This window comes from Myxocyprinus asiaticus, chromosome 9 (assembly GCF_019703515.2).
Source record: "Myxocyprinus asiaticus isolate MX2 ecotype Aquarium Trade chromosome 9, UBuf_Myxa_2, whole genome shotgun sequence".
NCBI lineage: Eukaryota > Metazoa > Chordata > Actinopteri > Cypriniformes > Catostomidae > Myxocyprinus > Myxocyprinus asiaticus.
This window is the reverse complement of record NC_059352.1, coordinates 40,918,337-40,939,074: the sequence shown is the minus strand read 5'-3', so window position 1 is coordinate 40,939,074 and position 20,738 is coordinate 40,918,337. Positions and strand designations below refer to the sequence as shown.

At 37.3% G+C, this 20,738-nt stretch overlaps 1 protein-coding gene across 1 annotated transcript in view; it reads left to right on the top strand.

The window, feature by feature from the left end:
• Nucleotides 1–2,222: 2,222 nt before the first annotated feature.
• The window catches only part of col5a2b (collagen, type V, alpha 2b), a 52,685-nt gene continuing 34,169 nt past the window's right edge, over nucleotides 2,223–20,738 (top strand). Inside the window, exons 1-12 of the mRNA XM_051706215.1 lie at nucleotides 2,223–2,547; nucleotides 10,718–10,930; nucleotides 11,206–11,222; nucleotides 11,380–11,412; nucleotides 11,552–11,584; nucleotides 11,686–11,739; nucleotides 17,184–17,273; nucleotides 17,839–17,916; nucleotides 18,019–18,063; nucleotides 18,433–18,486; nucleotides 18,658–18,711; nucleotides 18,841–18,894. Of these exons, the coding sequence (XP_051562175.1) occupies nucleotides 2,457–2,547; nucleotides 10,718–10,930; nucleotides 11,206–11,222; nucleotides 11,380–11,412; nucleotides 11,552–11,584; nucleotides 11,686–11,739; nucleotides 17,184–17,273; nucleotides 17,839–17,916; nucleotides 18,019–18,063; nucleotides 18,433–18,486; nucleotides 18,658–18,711; nucleotides 18,841–18,894 (816 nt within the window). The 5' untranslated portion in view covers nucleotides 2,223–2,456. The remainder of the gene's footprint in view (nucleotides 2,548–10,717; nucleotides 10,931–11,205; nucleotides 11,223–11,379; nucleotides 11,413–11,551; nucleotides 11,585–11,685; nucleotides 11,740–17,183; nucleotides 17,274–17,838; nucleotides 17,917–18,018; nucleotides 18,064–18,432; nucleotides 18,487–18,657; nucleotides 18,712–18,840; nucleotides 18,895–20,738) is intronic.

The following is a 20,738-nucleotide window of genomic DNA, read 5'->3' as shown; positions in this document are numbered from 1 at the left end:
TACTTGTAATGAGGTTTGTAAGTCATTCAACAACAAAGCAGATCTGATGATATTTTCTAAACTCCTGTGCAGCAAAAGGTCAAACTAGTCTACATGAATAATGTTTGTGGTTAACTGTATGAGTTAAACCACATTCATAACACATTTATACATTTTCTGTTAAAAACAGATCGGCTCAACTTCAGCCAGAGAATTAATAAATATTTTAGGCAATGCCAAGTGGAACAGAAACAACATATGTGAGGGATAAATCTTATGTCAGGTTTAACTAGAATTACATCTGAGGAATAACAACTTCTGGTCAGAATGAGCTGAAATTTCTGCATGCTATGGTTTGTTATATTTAAAGATCTGGACCTGCTAATCTTCCATCTGCACTGCTACTAAGTAAATCCATTTTTAGCACAATGAACCAAAGCCTCTATGACTTTCCATCTTCCGTGGAACACAAAAGGAGATGTTGGCACTAGCAGTATGTTAGTCTCAGTCACCATTCACTTTCATTGCATCTTTTTTTCCATACAATGAAAGTAATAATACATCTATAAACTTATTTGTTATAGCTATATAGAAAGCTATGTAGTATATAATAATAAAGGTACACTAATAAAGCATGTGGGTATTCACTACTGTGGTGGCAATTACTTCTCACAGTGAAGCTGTGATGCTGCATAAAGCAATTTGTTAAAATATGTTTATTCCTCAGTCGACAAAGTTCCTCTGACTAAATATATTTATGGAACGATTCAGTCATGACCTCATGTGGCTCTCCTTTAAGTTCACTGAACTGAGGTCTGTTACTGTTGAAGCCAGGCACACTGGTTAAACATTAATGGTAAAAAAGAGCTTTTGTAAAGAGTTGTTTATAGTTAGTAGAACACAGTCTGTGCATATGTACAGTAATACTTTGTGGTGTTAGCCAAGAACATCCCTGAGGTCACTGTGTTAGTCGGGCAATTATGACGATAAAGTGGGAGAATGTTTGCAATTGGAATAAATTGCTTAGTATGAACTGTACAAACAACTGAGAAGGACATGAATAGGTAGTCTCTACTTGTCTTGAAATAATTTGCCTTTGCAGATTGCAGAAAAAGTAATCAATTAGGTAGGACTGAAGGACCAATCAGACTTTTTACAGGATGTCTACTCTGGTTTCAAAATGAACCCCCACCCATCAGCAAGTTACTTTGTTAAGTTAACCTATATTTCTTATATTGGAATTGATGCATTATACAATGATTCTTTTTTAATGAAACATGTAAGTTTTGATAAGAAATCAAACAGTAACACTTAAATGTGGCAGTGGCATATGACTCCTTTTTCACTATAAATCTGGACTTCAGCAGTCTCCTTGCGATCATAATTTCAAGCTCGATTACACTTCCTAGCGCCATCTAGTGCTCTGCGCATGCGTCAAGCACTAAGAAATGTAATCGAGCTTGAAATCTTGATCACGCCTAGAGACAACAATCGTAAGATGATGAGCAGTGAAAAAGGAGTTAAACGTTAGTCAAAACTGCTTGGATCACTTCAGAAGACATGGATTAAAGCACTGAGGTCTTATGAATTACTTTTATGCTGTCTTTATGTGCTTTTTGGAGTTCGTTTGACTGAAAGGTTGAACTGTGTTGTCAGGACAAGATCGGTTGTCACATTAACACTGGAACAAGTTGTCACATGTATATCATGATCACACAAGTAATCGTTGCATTAGTTCCGAATGTTTTCCACCTAAAGACGGACCCAATGTGCCGAATTCGGGGCAGGCGCCACGACGCGGCCAATGTTCTTGCCTCGAAAATGTTAAATGCGACAATTCACTAATTATAATTTATTTTAGCCCAAAACAACGTTTTGTTTTTGTTTTGTTTTTTTGTATGTTACCTTTTCCATTTTTGCTGTAAGCCTTTTGTTCCTGGGAAATATCAGTGGAAATGTTAATATATATATATATATACATTTTTTTTTTTAATTCTTCAAGGCTACTCTATACATCAACAAATGACCAGGCACATGACCCATTAGATAATGTTCACTGGGCTGTTCTACGCGTCTAAGATATATAATAAACCATGCGATTTCACTTGCGCTGACTGGTAAAATCATTACAGTTTTCCTTTAATTAAAAGCCTGTGGTCATCTGCGTCATGCTCGTGGGCTTTGTGTTCTGATAGTGATACATGATACATTCTATTTCATGCTCTTCATAAGCGTGCATCACGTTAGAGAGGACTCGATAGAGTTATTTTAGCTCCAGATGAGAGGCTGGAAGAAAGAACCACAGGGCGGGGGTACACGCGCAGTCTTAAATTTTCAAACTGCGAGCGTCTGCGCGGAGGCTGGCAGCTGCGCTCTCGGATAAAGTGGGCATCTCTGAGAGCGCATGGTAAAACTGATTTTCCATTCACTACCTCCTCTGCTAGGCACGGGCAAGGCCCGCGCCCCCTCTTTTGAAAATGACGGCAATTCATCACCTCAGGATATCTATATGGCTGGCGATCGCTGTAACACAGGTGTTATTGATTACGTGCCAGAACTTCAAGACCGGTGAGTAACCTGCCTCACGTTTCACTAAACTGACAGAACAGGTCTTCATCACTGATGACCTGTATGTCGAGTATTATGATATTCTAATACATGGGAACTAGATGTAGGAACAGCTTGAAAAAGATTAAATAGGCTAAGTTATGCTTTAGTTGAACTTGGTTCACACCTGAATAATTCTGCACCAGCATACAATTGTCTGAGCCCTCTTTCACTACAATATTTGCAGAAGGAGCTGGGTGAACAAGCAGCAAGTTGCAACAAACTACAATTGTGACCTTAAGGAGCTATACTTTTTTATATATAACCCTTAAAAAAATGTGTTGTTGTAACCTAATATATTCAGACTGATTCAGTGATGTTAAATCATTTTCAACTTGAAAAAAAAACAACAAAAAAACAAAACAACAACAACATCAACAACAAAACAATAATTTAAATGGTACCACATAAAGCACATTTTTTGGCTAAGATTTTTTTCAGAGTTACTATATAGGGTATTGTTACAACTGGGAAAAGGGCTTTTTAAGGACATACATTTTTTTTATTGATTTCCCAAGTATCAGCTGACATTGGTTCAAATAAAATGAAAAATTGAAATTGAAAACTCTTCATGAAATTGTCATGAAGTGGTTCATCTGCATGAAATAATAATACAAATAATGACTCCTGACAGAATTCTTAAACTTGCATTTTGCTGGGAATATGTAAGTTATGTAAATGATTTAAGTATTAATTAGGATCAATAATATTGGATGTCGATGCAGTCTATCACAAACTGCTATTAGAACAAAAAAACAAACAAAAAAAAAGATTTGTGGTGACAGAAAAGTCTAGATATTTCTGTAGGAAGTTAATGCAGTTAATAAGTACTAATGTATAATATGTAATAATATGTTTTAGTTGAATAGCATCAAAACTTAAGGTTGATTTTTAATGCATGAATACATTCCTGATTTCATCAACTGGCAAGCTCAATTGTCCGAATCTGCTTTGCCAGCTCTATTTGAATTGGAGAATTTCATGGCCTTGCGTGTAAAGATGTGAGGTTTTCATGGACCAAAGCAGGCCACCAATTGTGGTCAAACACTTCCCAAGGGAGAATGCTAGGCACACCCTATCATGCGACAGATGCATTTGCCTGAAAATCAGCTATGCTATTTTCACATTCGTTTTAGATTAATCCCATTAAAACAGAGTTTAATTGTTTAATATTGTTGAGAAGCCCAATAAGAATTGATTGAGCCTTGCTTTAAAATCTAGAATTATCTAGAATCCTAGAATTTTGCATGGTGAATTCATGCTGCCACACTTCAGCCCTTTGAGTCTAATCTACAGTCTATATCTACATCACATCGGTCTGGTCTGATATACATAAAACAATGTGTGTGACCTTCTCATAGTTATTATCCCATATGGAAACATGTCTTGAGAGCCAGCTTGTACTGTTTTAATAAGGGGAAGATGATATGTCAATCACAGGGTCTTTATACAAAATATAGCCTACAAAGTCCATTCTATACATGTCTCTGAGTATATAGTAAAAACTTTGGACAGAGGGTGTGCCTTTTTGCTTTGACAGAAATAAAAGTTGCCCACAGGCTAGAGTTAAGCACAGCCTATAATAGAGGCTGCTGTGGTTTTCCCAAAATAACATCTGCTCTTCCACTAAATTGGTACTTACTGTCTTTTCAAAATCGTGCTTTAAAAAAGGCCAGTTTCATAGAGCTGAATAGCAACAGGTGCTGCTGTTAGTAGTTTCACTGCTTCAGTGCCTTACAGTCAATACAGAAAGCTGCAAATTTAGATGTGTTTTAGGTTTTCAACATGGTTGCAGGAATTTTTTATTGTTGACAGATCACTGATGATGGATTACTATCTATCGCCTAATTCAAATCAGGGACTAAAAACTAAATGTTTTTTCATTTCGGTTTGTTCCATTATTTTTGTTGGATAATGGATAATAACATTCTTTTTTAAATTACTCGGTTGTAAGGGTGGGTGATATACTAGTTGCAGTGTAGCCAGATCTCGCAAGAAAAACAAAAGCGACCTAGTCTGGAAAAACAAGCTCAAAATAAGGGACTTGCCTCAACCAAAATAAGCAAAAATATAAGCAATTTTTTTTTCCGCATGTGGGGGAATAATCAGCATAGAAATCATAACAAGCAATGTATACAGTAGCCTATATAAAATAATGTTTTTTATTTTGCAAAATGTAAATATATCCCCAAAAATATTTCAAATTTAGCCATCTAAAATCACTTAACAGCCTAAATCTTTCTCTTTTGCATACACGCACAGACTGCATGTTTGAAATGTACTCGTGCATGTATATGTAGTAATTATTTATAGTTGCCAAAAAGGTCTTCAGCGTGTCTTGGAAGGCTTCATATTCCAGCTGCTCCCATTAGGGGTCACCACAGCAGACCATCTGTGATCTGCATATTTGACTTGGCACAAGTTTTATGCTGGATGCTCTTCCTGATGCAACCTCCAGTGGCTGGGGGACTCTCACTCACAACTATGGGGCAATTTTAGAGTCTCCAATTCAATTAACTTGCATGTTTTTGGACATGTGGGGGAAACTGGAGAACCTGGAGGAAACCCATGTGAACACAGGGAGAACATGCAAAATCCACACAGAAAGGCCTTATTGAGCCTGGACTCAAACCCAGAACCATCTTGCCATGAGGCAACAGTGCTACCCACTGAGCCACCATGGAAGACTATATCTATAACATGCATTTAAGCAAAGAAATGTGTGTTGCAGCAATTTCCATCAGGATCAAAGCACGTGATTATTATGTTCTACTAAAAAGAGTAAAGCCCCATTTTTTGGGCAACAGGAAGTGGTGTAATTCCGAAAATTTACTGTGATAAACCATTTAGACTTTGATTTCATGAAAAAATTATTGGAACGAAATTAACCGGATATTAACTGGTTACCAGCATTTAAAAATAATGTTTTCACTCTGAAACAATTGAAAGGGACTTTGTACTTGTTTACGTTTACATTCGGCAAAAACTTCCGTTTGTTTTCGGTTTACGTTTTCGTTCCTTGAACCGTTTTTAGTCCCTGCTTCGAATACATTCAAGATGAGGACTGTTAGCTGTTGCTATGTAATGTCCTGGTTTGGCCATCATGTTCCAAACGTTCATTTACAAATTGCAATCTATGATTAACTACTGCAAATTATCAGCTATTCATTTATTAATTATTAGCAAACAAATTATTCATTCAGTTTTCATGTCCTCATTTTAATGATTAATTATTAATTATCAGTAAAATGTTTGTTATTAATATGTCAAAGAAGTAATTTTACACATTGCAAATTTTAACATATGTATTTTTATCACTTAGCTTTCAGAATTTTGGAAAGCAAAGTGCACGGGAATTCCACTCAGTCTTCTTAATTACTTGGAATGTCTGTATGACATAATTTGGGGCTTTGCTGAAACAATTACAGCTGTCACAAAACTTTGATAAGAGAAGGGCCAACAAATGTTTTTTTTAAATAATACTTACCTTCCATAATGCTGTCTGGACTCCTATGTACATAGATTAAAGCATTTAAAACAGCATTAAAGACCTTTCATACCGTCATACACATTATCACATAATGACAACCCTCAGGATAAGAATTTTACTGTCATCTCTGTCATGCTACAGTGTCTAATCAAGAGTTATCCCTGTCTGGAACTGTCTCTCACAGCCACAGACAAACTCAACACAGACACTTTCTACTATGTTAGATTTATTTACCTAGTTTGCACATGCTAAATACTTCCACTGTTTTTATAAAATAGAAATAATCCTCTGTAACAGAAAGAAATGAAGGTTTCAAGCTGCTCAAACAAAGAAGTAAATTCGACAGATAGGAAGAAGCCCCATCATCTGGCGTTCATCTTTTGAAGGATGATGCCTTGAAGTGGAACAGGAATGGGGGCATTATAGGGCTGAGAGAAAAATGGCTGAAGGTCTCCAGCTGCAGACCTCAATGATAGGGTGTGGCATATGATGCGATCAACAGTTTAATGAGGGCAAATAGAGTGGTATGAATGGTGACCTTGGTCTAGCTCTCAGAGAGTTTAAAATATAGCCTACTACCTGATACTTTGATTTATAGTTATGTTACCTACATGACTTCAGAATTTGAAGGATCTGAAGAGATTCTGTATGGAGGAATGGTCTCAGATCCCTTGCCATGTGTTCTCCAACCTCATTATGCATTATAGGAGAAGACTCAGAGCTGTTATCTTGTCAAAGGGGGGTAGCACAAATTATTGAATAAAAGGGTGCCAATAATTGTGCAACACATATATTTGACAAAAATACTTGTTTTTTGATAAAACTTGTGTTGTGTTTGCAATTGTTTGATATCCATTAGAAGATATATTTTTGTGAATATTTTGAATGAAAGATCAAAAGGATAAACAATAAAGACATATTTATCAAGGGGGCCAATATTTTTGGCCACCACTGTAACAGGACGGTTACTGAGATTAATGGTTCACTGATCACAAAATCAAGGTTCTACCATGGCCATCCCAGTCTCCTGACCTGAATCCCATAGAAAACCTGTGATGTAAACTGAAGAGGAGAGTCCACCATATGGACCTCGGAATTTGAAGGATCTATAGAGATTCTGTGGTCATGATTTTCAGCATATATTGCAAAATTACAATTCATGTCTTTAGGAGTTTTAATTGAGGAACAAACTACTGAGTGCAACTTTAAAAGATATTACTTAAAAGATCTCACTTGTCTTTATATAACAAGCTCTGTAAACCAAAAAAATAAAAAATAAAAATAAAAAATAAAAATACCACAACCCACGTGTTAGTCAATCAGAAAACATGGTCTTAATGGCAGTTGCTCGGTTGGCGTATGCTTTGCTTGTGTGCACTAAGTTCCGGAGACAGGTATTTTTGAGCCAATCACCTGAGCCATAAATGCCAGTCACTCTGAACATGTTGTCAAAGTTTCAAGTTTTTATTAAAAAAATGCTTTTAAAAGATTAACTGCATCTTTTTCAACAAAAAAAGTTTGATTTAAAAAAACACAATGCAATGCATTCTTTCAGTTTTCACTTTTTTTTTTTGCTGAATAATGAAAAGTTTAAAAAAATAATCTGAATGAACTTTTTTGTAACTAGGACTACATTGTTATTTTCTGTTACATAAATACGTAAAGCTTTTAATAATGCCTGTATACTTGTAAAACATCCAAAAGTAGAATAAATAATAAGAGCAAGTGCTGTAGGAGCAATGTTAATATATAATAGCTCACCCAATTATTTACATTTCTGACATCCTTTACTCACCCTCCCACCTTAATATACAAACAGTGTTACAAATGAAGATTTTTAAAAGAATGCTTCAGCTCTGTAGGTCCTCACAATGGAAGTGAATGGGTACCAACATTTTGAATCTCCAAAATGCACATAAAGACAGCATAAAAGTAGTTCATATGACTCCAGTGGTTAAATCCATATCTTCAGAAGCGATATGATATGTGTGGGTGAGAATCAAATCAATATTTAAGTCCATTTTTACCATAGATTTTCCTTCCTGCCCAGTAGGTGGCAATATGCACAAAGAATGCAAATCACCAAAAAAACAAAAGAAAAAGAATGTGAAAGTGAAGGTGGAGATTGAGGTTGTGTCTCATTTGGAAGGATGCGTCCTCCAGAGGTCGCGTCCTTTGAAGGCTGCAGTATACCGAGTGTCCTCCTTTAAACAAGACTCGTTTAAACGAGACGGCCTTCGTAGGACAAACGGAAACGGAACTTAACATGGTTGCTATGACAGCACGCCACTCTTTAACAAGTGCCAGCACTTTGAGTGAGAAGGGAACAATGTCCCTTTAGAAGGGAATGTATGAGGTAAATTTTAGGAGAGTTATAATGATGTAAAGAGAAAAGAAAATAGATTTTACAGGTGTACTTTTAGTCTAATACTTTATTTTAATTATATATTAATATAATTATACATATTATATACTCTGCACCCAACTACTGAGGTACTTCAACTTGGGAATTAACATTCCTTGCGTTTGAACATCATATTTGCGGGCAAATTGACGTTATTTTTTTAGACATTTCCGTTGAAGCAAAGAATTGTGGGTTATGAGTGCCCACGAAGGATACACCTCATGCATCCTCCGAATTCCCATGAAAGAAGGTCGCATTTGAAGGCTGCATTCGAAGTGACCTACTCGCTTTTCTGAAACGAGACAGCCTCAATGATGTATGCAGCTGACAAATGCGACCTCCGGAGGACGCATCCTTCCAAACGAGACACAGCCTGATTGTAAAAAGGACTAAAATATTGATCTGCTTCTCACCCACACATATCTTATCACTTCTGAAGATATGGATTTAACCACTGGAGTTGAATGTATTACTATAATGCTGCCTTTATGTCCTTTTGGAGCTTCAAAATCATTCGAAATCACTGAGATCACATTTTTTCCGCATTCTGATGGTTGATGTGAACATTAACTATAGCTCCTGACCCTTATCTGAATGATTTTATGCATTGCATTGCTGCCACACGATTGGCTGATTAGATAATGCATGAATAAGTAGGTGTACAGATAATAAAGTGCTCAGTGAGTGTATATCATGCCTTAAAGTAATAGTTCACCCAAAAATAAAAATTCTCTCATTTACTCACCCTCATGCCATCTCAAATGTGGAAGGCATGGCTTTCTCTCGTCTGCTAAACCCAAATTAAGATTTTTAGAAGAATTTAGAAGTGATCAAGATTTCAAGCTCGATTAAACTTCCTAGTGCTTGACACATGCGCAGAGCACTAGATGGCTCTAGGAAGTGTAATCGAGCTTGAAATTATGATCACCAAAGAGACTGCTGATGTCCAGATTTATAGTGAAAAAGGAGTTATATTTTGTTCTGTTCTCACTCAAAACCAATGGACCTACAGAGCTGAGATATTCTTTGTTTGTGTTCTGCAGCAGAAAGTAAGTCAAACACATCTGGGCTGGCATGAGGGTGAGTAAATGGTTTTTTGGGTGAACTATCCCTATCCTTTTGAAAAGAAAATCATACAGATTTGGAACAATATGAACATGAGTAAATGATGACAGATTTTTATGTGAAATATCCCTTCAATAGTCACTGGCAAAACATCTACCACAGTAAAATGAAATAGTTCACATTTATATGTTGCTTGCAAAAATGTAATTCAGGACATATGGTATGTATATACTACTCTTCAATGGCTGTCAATGGAGAAAGATGCTTTTTACCCCCATGATGGTGTAGTTACAGGCTTACTGCCCTTGCTAGCCAAACTTTGACCACTTGGTTTGTCCAAATAACGACAGAAGGGGTATGATTGATTGATTGATTCATGACAGTGGTCAATACCAAATTCCTAGTTTTATGTAGACACAATAACTTTTGTAAACTATAGTGTTTTGGTGGGAATAATGGTTACCATGGTACATTTTGTAAGGGCTGTTTGCTGACAGCTTACTTTCAGACATGTCTGTGAATAATTGTGATATATGTCAGTGTCAAGTAATAGAGTCTGCCATTCCACACACAGTGTTAACCTCACCGAGGGAGAATATGAAGCAGTAAGCATCCAAAGGATGTTATTTTCTTCCAGACAATTTTCTGCCGCAGCCCTGGCAGTAGAAGACCAGAATGGCATCTAAGGATTAAAAAACAAATTTAAATGAAACTATGATTTTTACTGTGAACAAGAACCAAGTTCCCTGGCTCTAGAGACTGACCTCTACTGGCCCCTTTGCTGAGTAAAGACTGACTCGGTAGACAGTGCGCTTCTGTTTAGCCAGTGAAGAAAATAAACTGGACAAAAATCAATCTGACCACAAAAAGAACAAGTTACAATAGCCTTCTAGAAACTGGCTCCTTTGAATTCACAATAATCTAAATTTGATGGAGAAAGTAAACATTATAGAAAAACACAAACAAATAAACCATTTCAACTGGGAAAGAATTGTGAAGGCTGAAACTTGCTTCTGCCTTATACACTTCTAAATAAATAAATGGTGCATTTTAACTTGACATTTTGAATGTTTTGATGGGATAATCTTGTTTTTGTGCATCTTGTGAAGATAATATTATATAGGTAATATTATAAGATATGTTTGTCGGTTTTCTTTTTCATCTTTGAACAGAGGATACGAAAAGTTGTAAAGAGGGTGAGCAGACTTATTCGGATAATGAGATCTGGAAGCCAGAGCCATGCAGGCTGTGTGTATGTGATAATGGTAAGGTGATCTGTGAGGAGATCCGCTGTGAAGAACTAAAAGGATGCGAAGAATTCATGATCCCAGAGGGAGATTGCTGCCCAGTGTGTCAAACCTTTGCCAGTGCACATGGAAAGATCAGTGAGTAATTCCCGCAGTGGACGGCAGAGGGCAGGCGTGAATTTGTCAGAATCAGGATTCAGAAAGTGAATTAATGTGGATGAAGAGGGAAAGAGTCAAGTTTATCATATCAGTTATTAAAAAAACTCTTATTTAAAATGTGATTAGCAAAGTTTACTTAGTTTATTTATTATTTTTTATTTTTATGATCTAACATGAATTATGCATATTAAATGTAATCTGTTGAATTACATTCAATTATATTTTTGATATCTTTTGTGTCTTTTAATTTTCAGAAACAATTGCATTTAAGGTATGTGACTTCCTTTAAAATTCAGGCATATTGTTTAACATTTGTTTAATAATATGTTAATCAGAAATCAGTAGATTTATTAATGAAGTAGTTTTGAATAGGCCTATGTGTGTGTGTGTGTGTGTGTGTGTGTATGTGTGTGTGTGTGTGTTTTCAGGGCCAGAAAGGTGAACCAGGTGACATTCCTTATGTGAGTTTAATGCTGCTGTCTATTTTTCATGCAGTATCACATACCAGATATAAGATATAAATAAAACGGTAGTGTTAATCTTGCTTTATACGAAGTAATACTAGTTCAGTATTTTAAATGTGTGTATTTGTTTGTACAGATTGTGGGAGTACCTGGACGCCCAGGACCAATGGTGATAAAATAATGCTTTGCGTACCACAAACACACACACACAAAAAAATTCACAATACTATTCAAAGTGGTCTTCACTTCCTTTTATGCCATTTCATACAGGGTCCCCCAGGAGCAGATGGCCGACCAGGATATCCAGGGAGCAAAGGAAGACGAGTAAGTTAAGACATAACTTTTCACATATACTATCTATCTATCACCATGGTTTGATGATAAATGCAAGACAGCAATAAAAGAATGGAAGAAAGCTGAAAGATTATTCTTCAGAAGGCCAACAAATGAAAATCTTGTTAAGGTTAAAATAAGTAGGGCACAAGCTCGAAGAATAATAAATGAAGCTAAAAGGAAAAGTTGGAGACAATTTATATCTGGTCTGACATCAAGTACCTCAACAAAAAAGGTCTGGAATTTGATTTGAAGGATGAAGGGCAGGAATGATGGAGCTCAAATTCAGCACATCAAATATCAAGACTGTATTCTAACTTCAAAACAAGAGATTGCAAATACCCTAGCAGAAACTTTTGAAAAGAACTCCTCCATTGAAAATTGCCTTCATGCCTTCCAAGTTTTCCTAGCACAGGACGAGAAGAAAGGTATCAATTTTTCATCTATTACTAAGGAACCCTATAATCAACTGTTTACAATGGAAGAATTGACACAAGCTATAAACAGAGCAGTTGGACCAGCTGATATTCACTATCAGTTTTTAAAAAATTTGCCTGTCTCTACTGTTAAAACTTTTTAACTCTATTTGGATATCAGGAAATATTCCACTCTCTTGGAAAGAAGCGATAATCATTCCCATCCGAAAAGCAGGAAAAGATCATAATGACCCTAACAACTATGCCCAATAGCCCTGACAAGTTGCGTATGCAAAACCATGGAGAGAATGGTTAATGAACGTCTAGTATGGATCCTGGAATCACAACATCTCATAAGTAAAGTTCAGTGTGGCTTCAGAAAAGGAAGAAGCACTGTAGATCACCTCATCAGTCTTGAAAGCTACGTACGAGATGCTTTCATCAGAAAAGAAGTCTTTTTTGACTTGGAGAAAGCTTATGAAACCACTTGAAAGTTCGGTATTTTAAAGGATTTATATCAACTTGGCTTTAGAGGACACTTACCCATTTTTTTTGCTAATTTTTTATCAAACAGACATTTTAAAGTCAGAGTAGGTAATACCCTATCTGACACACATAAACAAGAGCTAGGAGTACCACAAGGAAGCATTTTATCAGTTACCCTTTTTAGTATCAAAATCAACAGCATTGCAAAAGCCATTGGGTTGGATATCCAATGCAGTCTTTATGTGGATGACATTGGTATTTGCTACAGAGGCAAATCCATGAATAACATTGAACAGAAAATCCAGCTGACAATTAACAGAATGCAGTCCTGGTCAGTATCAAATGGTTTTAAGTTTTCAAAGACTAAAACTGTTTGTATGCATTTTTGCCAGCTACGCTCTCTCCATCTTGACCCAGAGATATTCATGGATTGTGAACACATCAGAGTTGTTAAGGAAACCAAATTCCTTGGAATAACTCTTGACAGCAAACTGAGTTTTATCCCTTACATAAAGATTTTAAAAGATAAATGTCTTAAACCCATGAACATTTTAAAGGTTCAAGCTAAAACAAAATGGGGTACAGAAAGATCAGTTCTTTTAAATCTCTACAGAACACTAATTCGATCACGCCTGGATTATGGAAGTATAGTGTATGGATCAGCCAGGAAATCGTATATCCGTCTCTTGGACACAGTATATCATCAGGGCATACGTCTGGCATTAGAGGCCTTTAGAACATCACCAACTCAGAGTTTGTATGTAGAAGCAAATTAACTTTCTCTGGAGAACAGATGCCTCAAACTAGCCCTACAATATACAACAAAGCTGAAGACCAACAAAGAAAACCCAGCTTACCATCCTGTTTTCTCAACCCCTTCTTCAAGCCTATACGAACAAAAACCAAGACATATCCGACCTTTTAGTCTATGGATCAAACCACATTTACAAAATCTCAAAGTAGATCTGAGCATACTGGAACAGATACACTTCTGTAAAATCCCCCCTAGAACTTTAAAAAACCAAAAATAAACTTAGACATAACAACAGCCTTAGACTTTAAACCTTAGACTTTCAACAACAACTCCTCTACATTAGAGAAATATTTCCATCACATACCCCTATATATACAGATGAATCAAAATTTGAGGACCATGTATCATCTGCATTTGTGATCAACCACCAAAAAAAAAAAAAAAAAAGGAATATCCATCCCCAATCACAGATCAGTTTTTACAGCAGAGGCAAACGCTATCATCTTAGCACTGGACTTCATAAAGTCTATACAACAGAGAAACTTTCTGATAATTACAGATTCAAAATCATGTCTTCAAGCAATGTCATCTCTAAAAAATTATCACCCAACGCTTGTAAAGATTCTATGCAAACTGCTGGCTCTGGAGGCCCAAAATGTTAATATCTGCTTCTGCTGGGTACCTGGACACTGTGGAATCCCAGGAAATGAGGAAGCAGACACTGCTGCTAAAGAGGCATTATCAGTGGATCTCAAAAAGTGTCCAATACCTCCCACTGACCTAAAACCCATAATAAATTTGTATATTAACAACAAATGGCAAATTGAGTGGGATCAATGCACCATGAACAAACTCCATGAAATCAGCCCTATTGTTGGCAAAAGAAGCTTCTCTCTGTTTTCAAACCGCTGGGACCAGGTTGTCTACACCCGCTGTCAAATAGGTCACTCCAGGATGACACACAAGATTTTAATATTAGGAGAAGATTCACCAACATGTACCTTCTGCCAGAATCCATTATCTATTTATCTATCTACTGTATATACTTTAAATATTTGTATATATGTTATATATATGTTATGATATGTCTGATTTGTGTGTGTATATATATATATATATATATATATATATATATATATATATATATATATATATATATATATCACACAGTGCATTCAGAAAGTATTCAGATCCCTTCATTTTTTTCAAATTTAGTTATGTTGCAGCCTTATGCTAAAATGCTTTAAATGATTTTTTTTTTCACATCAGTCTACACTCCATACCCCATAATGACCAAGCAAAAAACTGATTTTTGATAACTTTGCAAAATTCTTTAAAAGAAAAAACTAAAATATCACATTGATGTAAGTATTCAGACCCTTTGCTATGACACTTGAAATTTAGCTCAGCATCCCATATCTCTAGATCATCTTTGAGATGATTCTACAATTTCATTGGAGGCCACCTGTGGCAAATTCAACTGATTGGACATGATTTGGAAAGACACACACCTGTCTATATAAGGTCTCACAGCTGAAAATGCATATCAAAGCAAAACCAAGCCATGAGGTCAAAGGAACTGCCTGCAAAGCTCAGAGGCAGAATTGTGTCGAGGCACAGATCTGGGGAAGCTACAAAAAATGTAGGCTGGATTGAAGGTTCCCAAGAGCACATTGGCCTCCATAATTCTTAAATGGAAGAAGTTTGGAACAACCAGGACTCTTCCTAGAGCTGGCCAAACTGAGCAGTCGGGGGAGAAGGGCCTTGGTAAGACAGGTGACCAAGAACCCGATGGTCACTCTGGTTGAGCTCCAGAGATCATGTGTTGAGATGGGAGAAACTTGCAGAAGGACAACCATTACTACAACACTCCACCGATCTGGGCTTTATGGCAAGCCTCTCCTCAGTGCAAGACACATAAAAAAGCACCTAAATGACTCTCAGACTGTGAGAAACAAGATTCTCTGGTCTGATGAAATGAAGATTGAACTGTTTGGCCTCAATTCCAAGCGTCATGTCTGGAGGAAAACCAGGCACCGCTCATCACCTGTGCAAAACCATCCCAACGGTGAAGCATGGTGGTGGTAGCATCATGCTGTGGGGGTGTTTTTCAGTGGCAGGGAATGGAAAACTGGTCAGGGTTGAAGGAAAGCTGAATGCAGCAAAATACAGAGATATCCTTAATGAAAACCTGGTCCAGAGCACTTAGGACCTCAGACTGGGCCGAAAGTTCACCTTCCAACAGGATAATGACCCTAAGCACACAGCCAAGACAACACAAGAGTGGCTTAGGAACAACTCTATGAATGTTATTGAGTGGCCCAGCTAGAGCCTTATCGACTTGAACCCAATCAAACAGCTCTGGAGAAACCTGAAAATGGCTGTCCACTGGCAGTCCCCATCCAACCTGACAGAGCTTGAGAGGATCTGAAGAGAAGAATGGCAGAAAATCCCCAAATCCAGGTGTGCAAAGCTTGTCGCATCATACCCCAAAAGACTCAAGGCTGTAATCGCTGCCAAAGGTACTTCAACTAATTACTGAGTTAAGGGTCTGAATACTTATGTCAATGTGATATTTTTTCTTTTTAATAAATGTGCAAATTTATCAAATATCTGGTTTTTGCTTTGTCATTATGGGGTTGTCAGGAATGGTAGAAGGACTCATACAAAGTGAGAAGAATGAGCTTTTATTTAATACTCAAAAAATAAACAAAACAAACAAAAATTACCCCAAAAGGGAAAACTCTCAAGGGTCCAGGGCAGAACGCTGCAGAACAGACTGGGTTCAGTGCTCCAGGCTGGAACAGACATGACAGGGCAAGACAGGAACTGACACAGGAGACCCTAACAGGGTGATAAACCACAACGAAATGGCACAAGACAAAAAACACAATGGGGTTAAATAGGAAAGAAAACGAGGAGGGTAATAAGGAAAGCAGGTGAAGCAAATTAACTAATAATGAGGTAAAAAGGGGGCGGGGTCAGGATGAGAGACAGGAGAGCATATGACAAACTACTTAACAAGAACCATGTGCTCACAAAAAACTGAGCACATGGTTGTCTTGACTGGACAGGAAGACCACATGACACTGGCCATGTGCTCAAACAAATACAAAGACAAGACAATAAAGCACATGGCAACTAAGCCATCATCAGCCATGTGCTCAAACAAAAAGACAAGACCAGACAAGAGCGCATGGCAAGAGAGCCGAAACCAAACACGAAGCCATGCGCTCACAAAGACAAGACATAGAGCATGAGTGTCCAGATTTTGACTTAGAAACAAGACTGAACCAGACAGAATAGTCAGGATCCAGACACCATGCTCTGAACATGAAACGCAGACTAGACAGATGAGCACACAGCAAAGAAAACAACCAAAGCTGTGCACTCACACAGAGACATAGAACATACATGTCAGGATTCTGTCACCACAATAAACCTAACTGACATAGGTGACAGGATCCTGACGGGTAGATTCAATATGAAAAAAAATATATCTTTTTTAAAGCATTTTAGCATAAGGCTGTAACATAACAAAATGTGAAAAAATAAAGGGGTCTGAATACTTTCTGAATGCACTGTATATATGGCTTCACATCAGAAATATTATCACAGAAACAGATCAAAGATATGTCCTGTACAATTAGCGTCTTTCTTGTTTATCATGGGATGTAAATTATGGCTCATTGCTAATCAAGTTTAATCTAAATGCACATTCTAGATATGGAAAATGTTGACTAAATCATTTAAAAACTAACGTGATAATTTTTTTTAAGGGTGTCTCAGGTCCACCTGGTTTTGATGGGGAACCAGGTGTCCCAGGCATACCTGGTGAGCCTGGTCCTTTAGGCACATCACTGCCGGGGGTGAGTCATATTACCTGTCCAGGATTGTTATTAGTGCCATTGTGTCCTGTTCTTGTTAGATCCCTAATCAGAGATTAAAATTCAAAAATGTGTTTCTCTGATCTGAATATATAATGAATATTATTATATTATTCAACAGCATAATGACCGTTCACATATGGTAGAAAAAATGATTTTGAACCAAATATGTTCCAAGAAATTATATAGAGATGTTAATGATGTATAATTTCTAATTTGTTTCAACAAAGCGCAAAAACAGAAATGCAGAATTAGTAGGCATTTAGCACGCAAGACACTTTTACAAACCCCTAAAACTTGTCCAAAATCTCTCATTTACACCATTATAAGAATTAAATTGTGCAACTGCTTCTGGTCAGTAGTTTGTGGCCTGTGTGTTCAAAATCATTCTTTGGGAAATCGATCATAAGTTTCCCACCATTTGGAATTTATTATGGGAAAACTCAGATAGCATGGATCTGTAGATCTTTAAATCTACAACAAAGGGTGTGGCAGCAAAGAGTGCCCTGTTTTCAGTTCAGATATTAATTACATTGATATTTTACAGAGTCAGTTTGCATCTCAGATGGCCTCTGGATTCCAGAATGGAAAGCATGGAATGGCAGGGATGGTCTCAGGAGCACCGGTAGTGATTTTTCCACATTCAGTAATGACTTTGTAGTAAATATTTTGATGCCAAGGCTTATAGAACCACTACACAATGATAGAATGTGTTTGTTGTGATCAGGGTGAAGCAGGAGCAAGAGGTCATCCAGGCCCAGCAGGTTCACCAGTAAGTGCACTTAAACTTTGTATAAACTGGGTGTCTATAATTATTTTGTACAGTTGCATCTTTTCATCTGTAGATCTTTTGGAATTTTTGTTCTTCACAATTGCAAGTCTCATATTGCTTTTATACTATAATGGTTCATCAAAAAAAGTGAATAATATGTTTGAGAATATGAGTGATAAAAAAGTGAAATGTCCCAGTGCTGTTTACAAATGTATTATTTGAATATTATGATTTTTAAGCGCAATAGTCAGATCTGGACAAAAAATTAGCGTCACACACTTGACCACTATAACAAATGGCCTGTTGACCACTTTGAAGTTTCTGTCATGTTTGCATGCTTATTAAATTATTATTATCTCTGTTGCTCAGGGGCCAACAGGAGCCCAGGGTGCCCCAGGAGACGTGGGTGATCCTGGACCCATGGTAAGACCAAAAAGATAGCTAATACATAAAGCGCATGATAAATAGTCAGAAACTATTTCATAACAGGCAAAAGTTTTTATTGCATTTGTAGAGTGCTAACATTCATTAGAGACATTTTCTTTGTCATACAGATGAATATAGATGCAAAACATTTTTTTTTTCTGTCTTTAGGGCTCTTATGGTCCAAGGGGACCAGATGGTCCTCCAGGGAAACCTGGTCTAGATGTGAGTTGACCAACAATTTGCCCAATGACATTGGCTCTCTTTTCATGATTTAAACATAGTAAAACTGTGAAAATAGTCCCTGTGTCCCTGTGATTTCTGATATCACAAATCCTTTTATTTCTGTAACAGGGCGAAGCCGGACCTCCAGGAAATAAAGGAGAACAAGGGTATCCTGGCTCTCCAGTAAGACCTGTTCTTATAATTTTTAAGCCCTTACTAAAGTGTTATATTTCTGTTGTTTCTTCAATTATTTGCAGATTTTCTTTTTTTTTTTTTTTTCTCAAGTCCATTTGGTTCAAATGGTTCAAATCTAGGCATTAGCTTGTCTCTAGGTATGTCAATCAGACAATAAACATTTTACAATGATGGTTTGCTACTCAGACTTGAGCATGGTAGTCATGTCTGAGTAACAAAGAAAATGAAGAAATTTATTGAAACCAGTTCTTTTAATGATTCAGTTAAAATTAGGAAATTACCTATTTAGTTACCCATTCAGATTAGTTCAAACCAATTAGGAAAGTGTTCGCAAATCACTGTAAGGCAGAACTTAGTTAACTGTGGTGATATGTTGGAACATATATAAACATTTGAAAGTGTTTTTTCCACAATCTTCTTTTAAAAATAAGACAATGTAAAATGCCAGACATGGGCCTTTGAGAACACTACTTAGTGATGACTTAAAGGGGTACTCAGTAACTTTTGTCTTTGTATCATCTTGGACTTACACTGACACCTAGCGGCTTGGATGCAGCATCATTTTAAATCAATAGTTTTCGGTTTCAGATGCCATTATAGAAATTTCATATTCACAGTCAGCCATGATTACTTTAATCAATGAGTGAAAGTGTCAAATAACAGGACGGTTACAGAGATTAAGGGAGTAGATTTCGGCGGGTCATGTGATTCGAACATGGCAGCCCCCATTCAACGTTTTGGGTAGCCTTCTACAAGCTTCTCACAATTAGTTGCTGGAATTTTGGCCCATTCCTCCAGACAGAACTGGTGTAACTGAGTCAGGTTTGTAGGCCTCCTTGCTCGCACACGCTTTTTCAGTTCTGCCCACAAATTTTCTATCAGATTGAGGTCAGGGATTTGTGATGGACACTCTTAATACCTTGACTTTGTTGTCCTTAAGCTATTTTGCCACAACTTTGGAGGTATGCTTGGGGTCATTGTCCTTTTGGAAGACCCATTTGCGACCAAGCTTTAACTTCCTGGCTGATGTCTTGAGATGTTGCTTCAATATATCCACATAATTTTCCTTCCTCATGATGCCATCTATTTTGTGAAGTGCACCAGTCCCTCCTGCAGCAAAGCACCCCCACAACATGATGCTGCCACCCCCATGCTTCACGGTTGGGATGGTGTTCTTCGGCTTGCAAGCCTCACCCTTTTTCCTCCAAACATAATGATGGACATTATGGCCAAACAGTTAAGGTTTTGTTTTATTAGACCAGAGGACATTTCTCCAAAAAGTAAGATCTTTGTCCCCATGTGCACTTGCAATCTGTAGTCTGGCTTTTTTATGGTGGTTTTGGAGCAGTGGCTTCTTCCTTGCCGAGCAGCCTTTCAGGTTATGTCGATATAGGACTTGTTTTACTGTGGACATAGATACTTGTCTACCTGTTTCTTCCAGCACCTTTACAAGGTCCTTTGCTGTTGTTCTGAGATTGATTTGCACTTTTTGCACCAAACTACGTTCATCTTTAGGAGACAGAATGCGTCTCCTTCCTGAGCGGTATGATGGCTGCGTGGTCCCAATCAGTGCTGCTTATCTGAATGGGAGGTTCTTGTCAGGAGTGAATGAACGTAAAAGGAGACGCTGTTTGATGCGCAGCGAGCAGAATGATGGTTCTAAAAGATTTTACTTCATTGCACACATGAAAACTCAGTGATTAGTACAAGGTTACAAAAACATTCAGGGGTTTTCCTGAAACATCCAGGGCTTAAGCCCGGTAAGCCCACTCCTAGTGCTGTGCCTGGTTTCAAGACTTTCTTTCTTCTGCTGAACACAAACAAAGATTTTT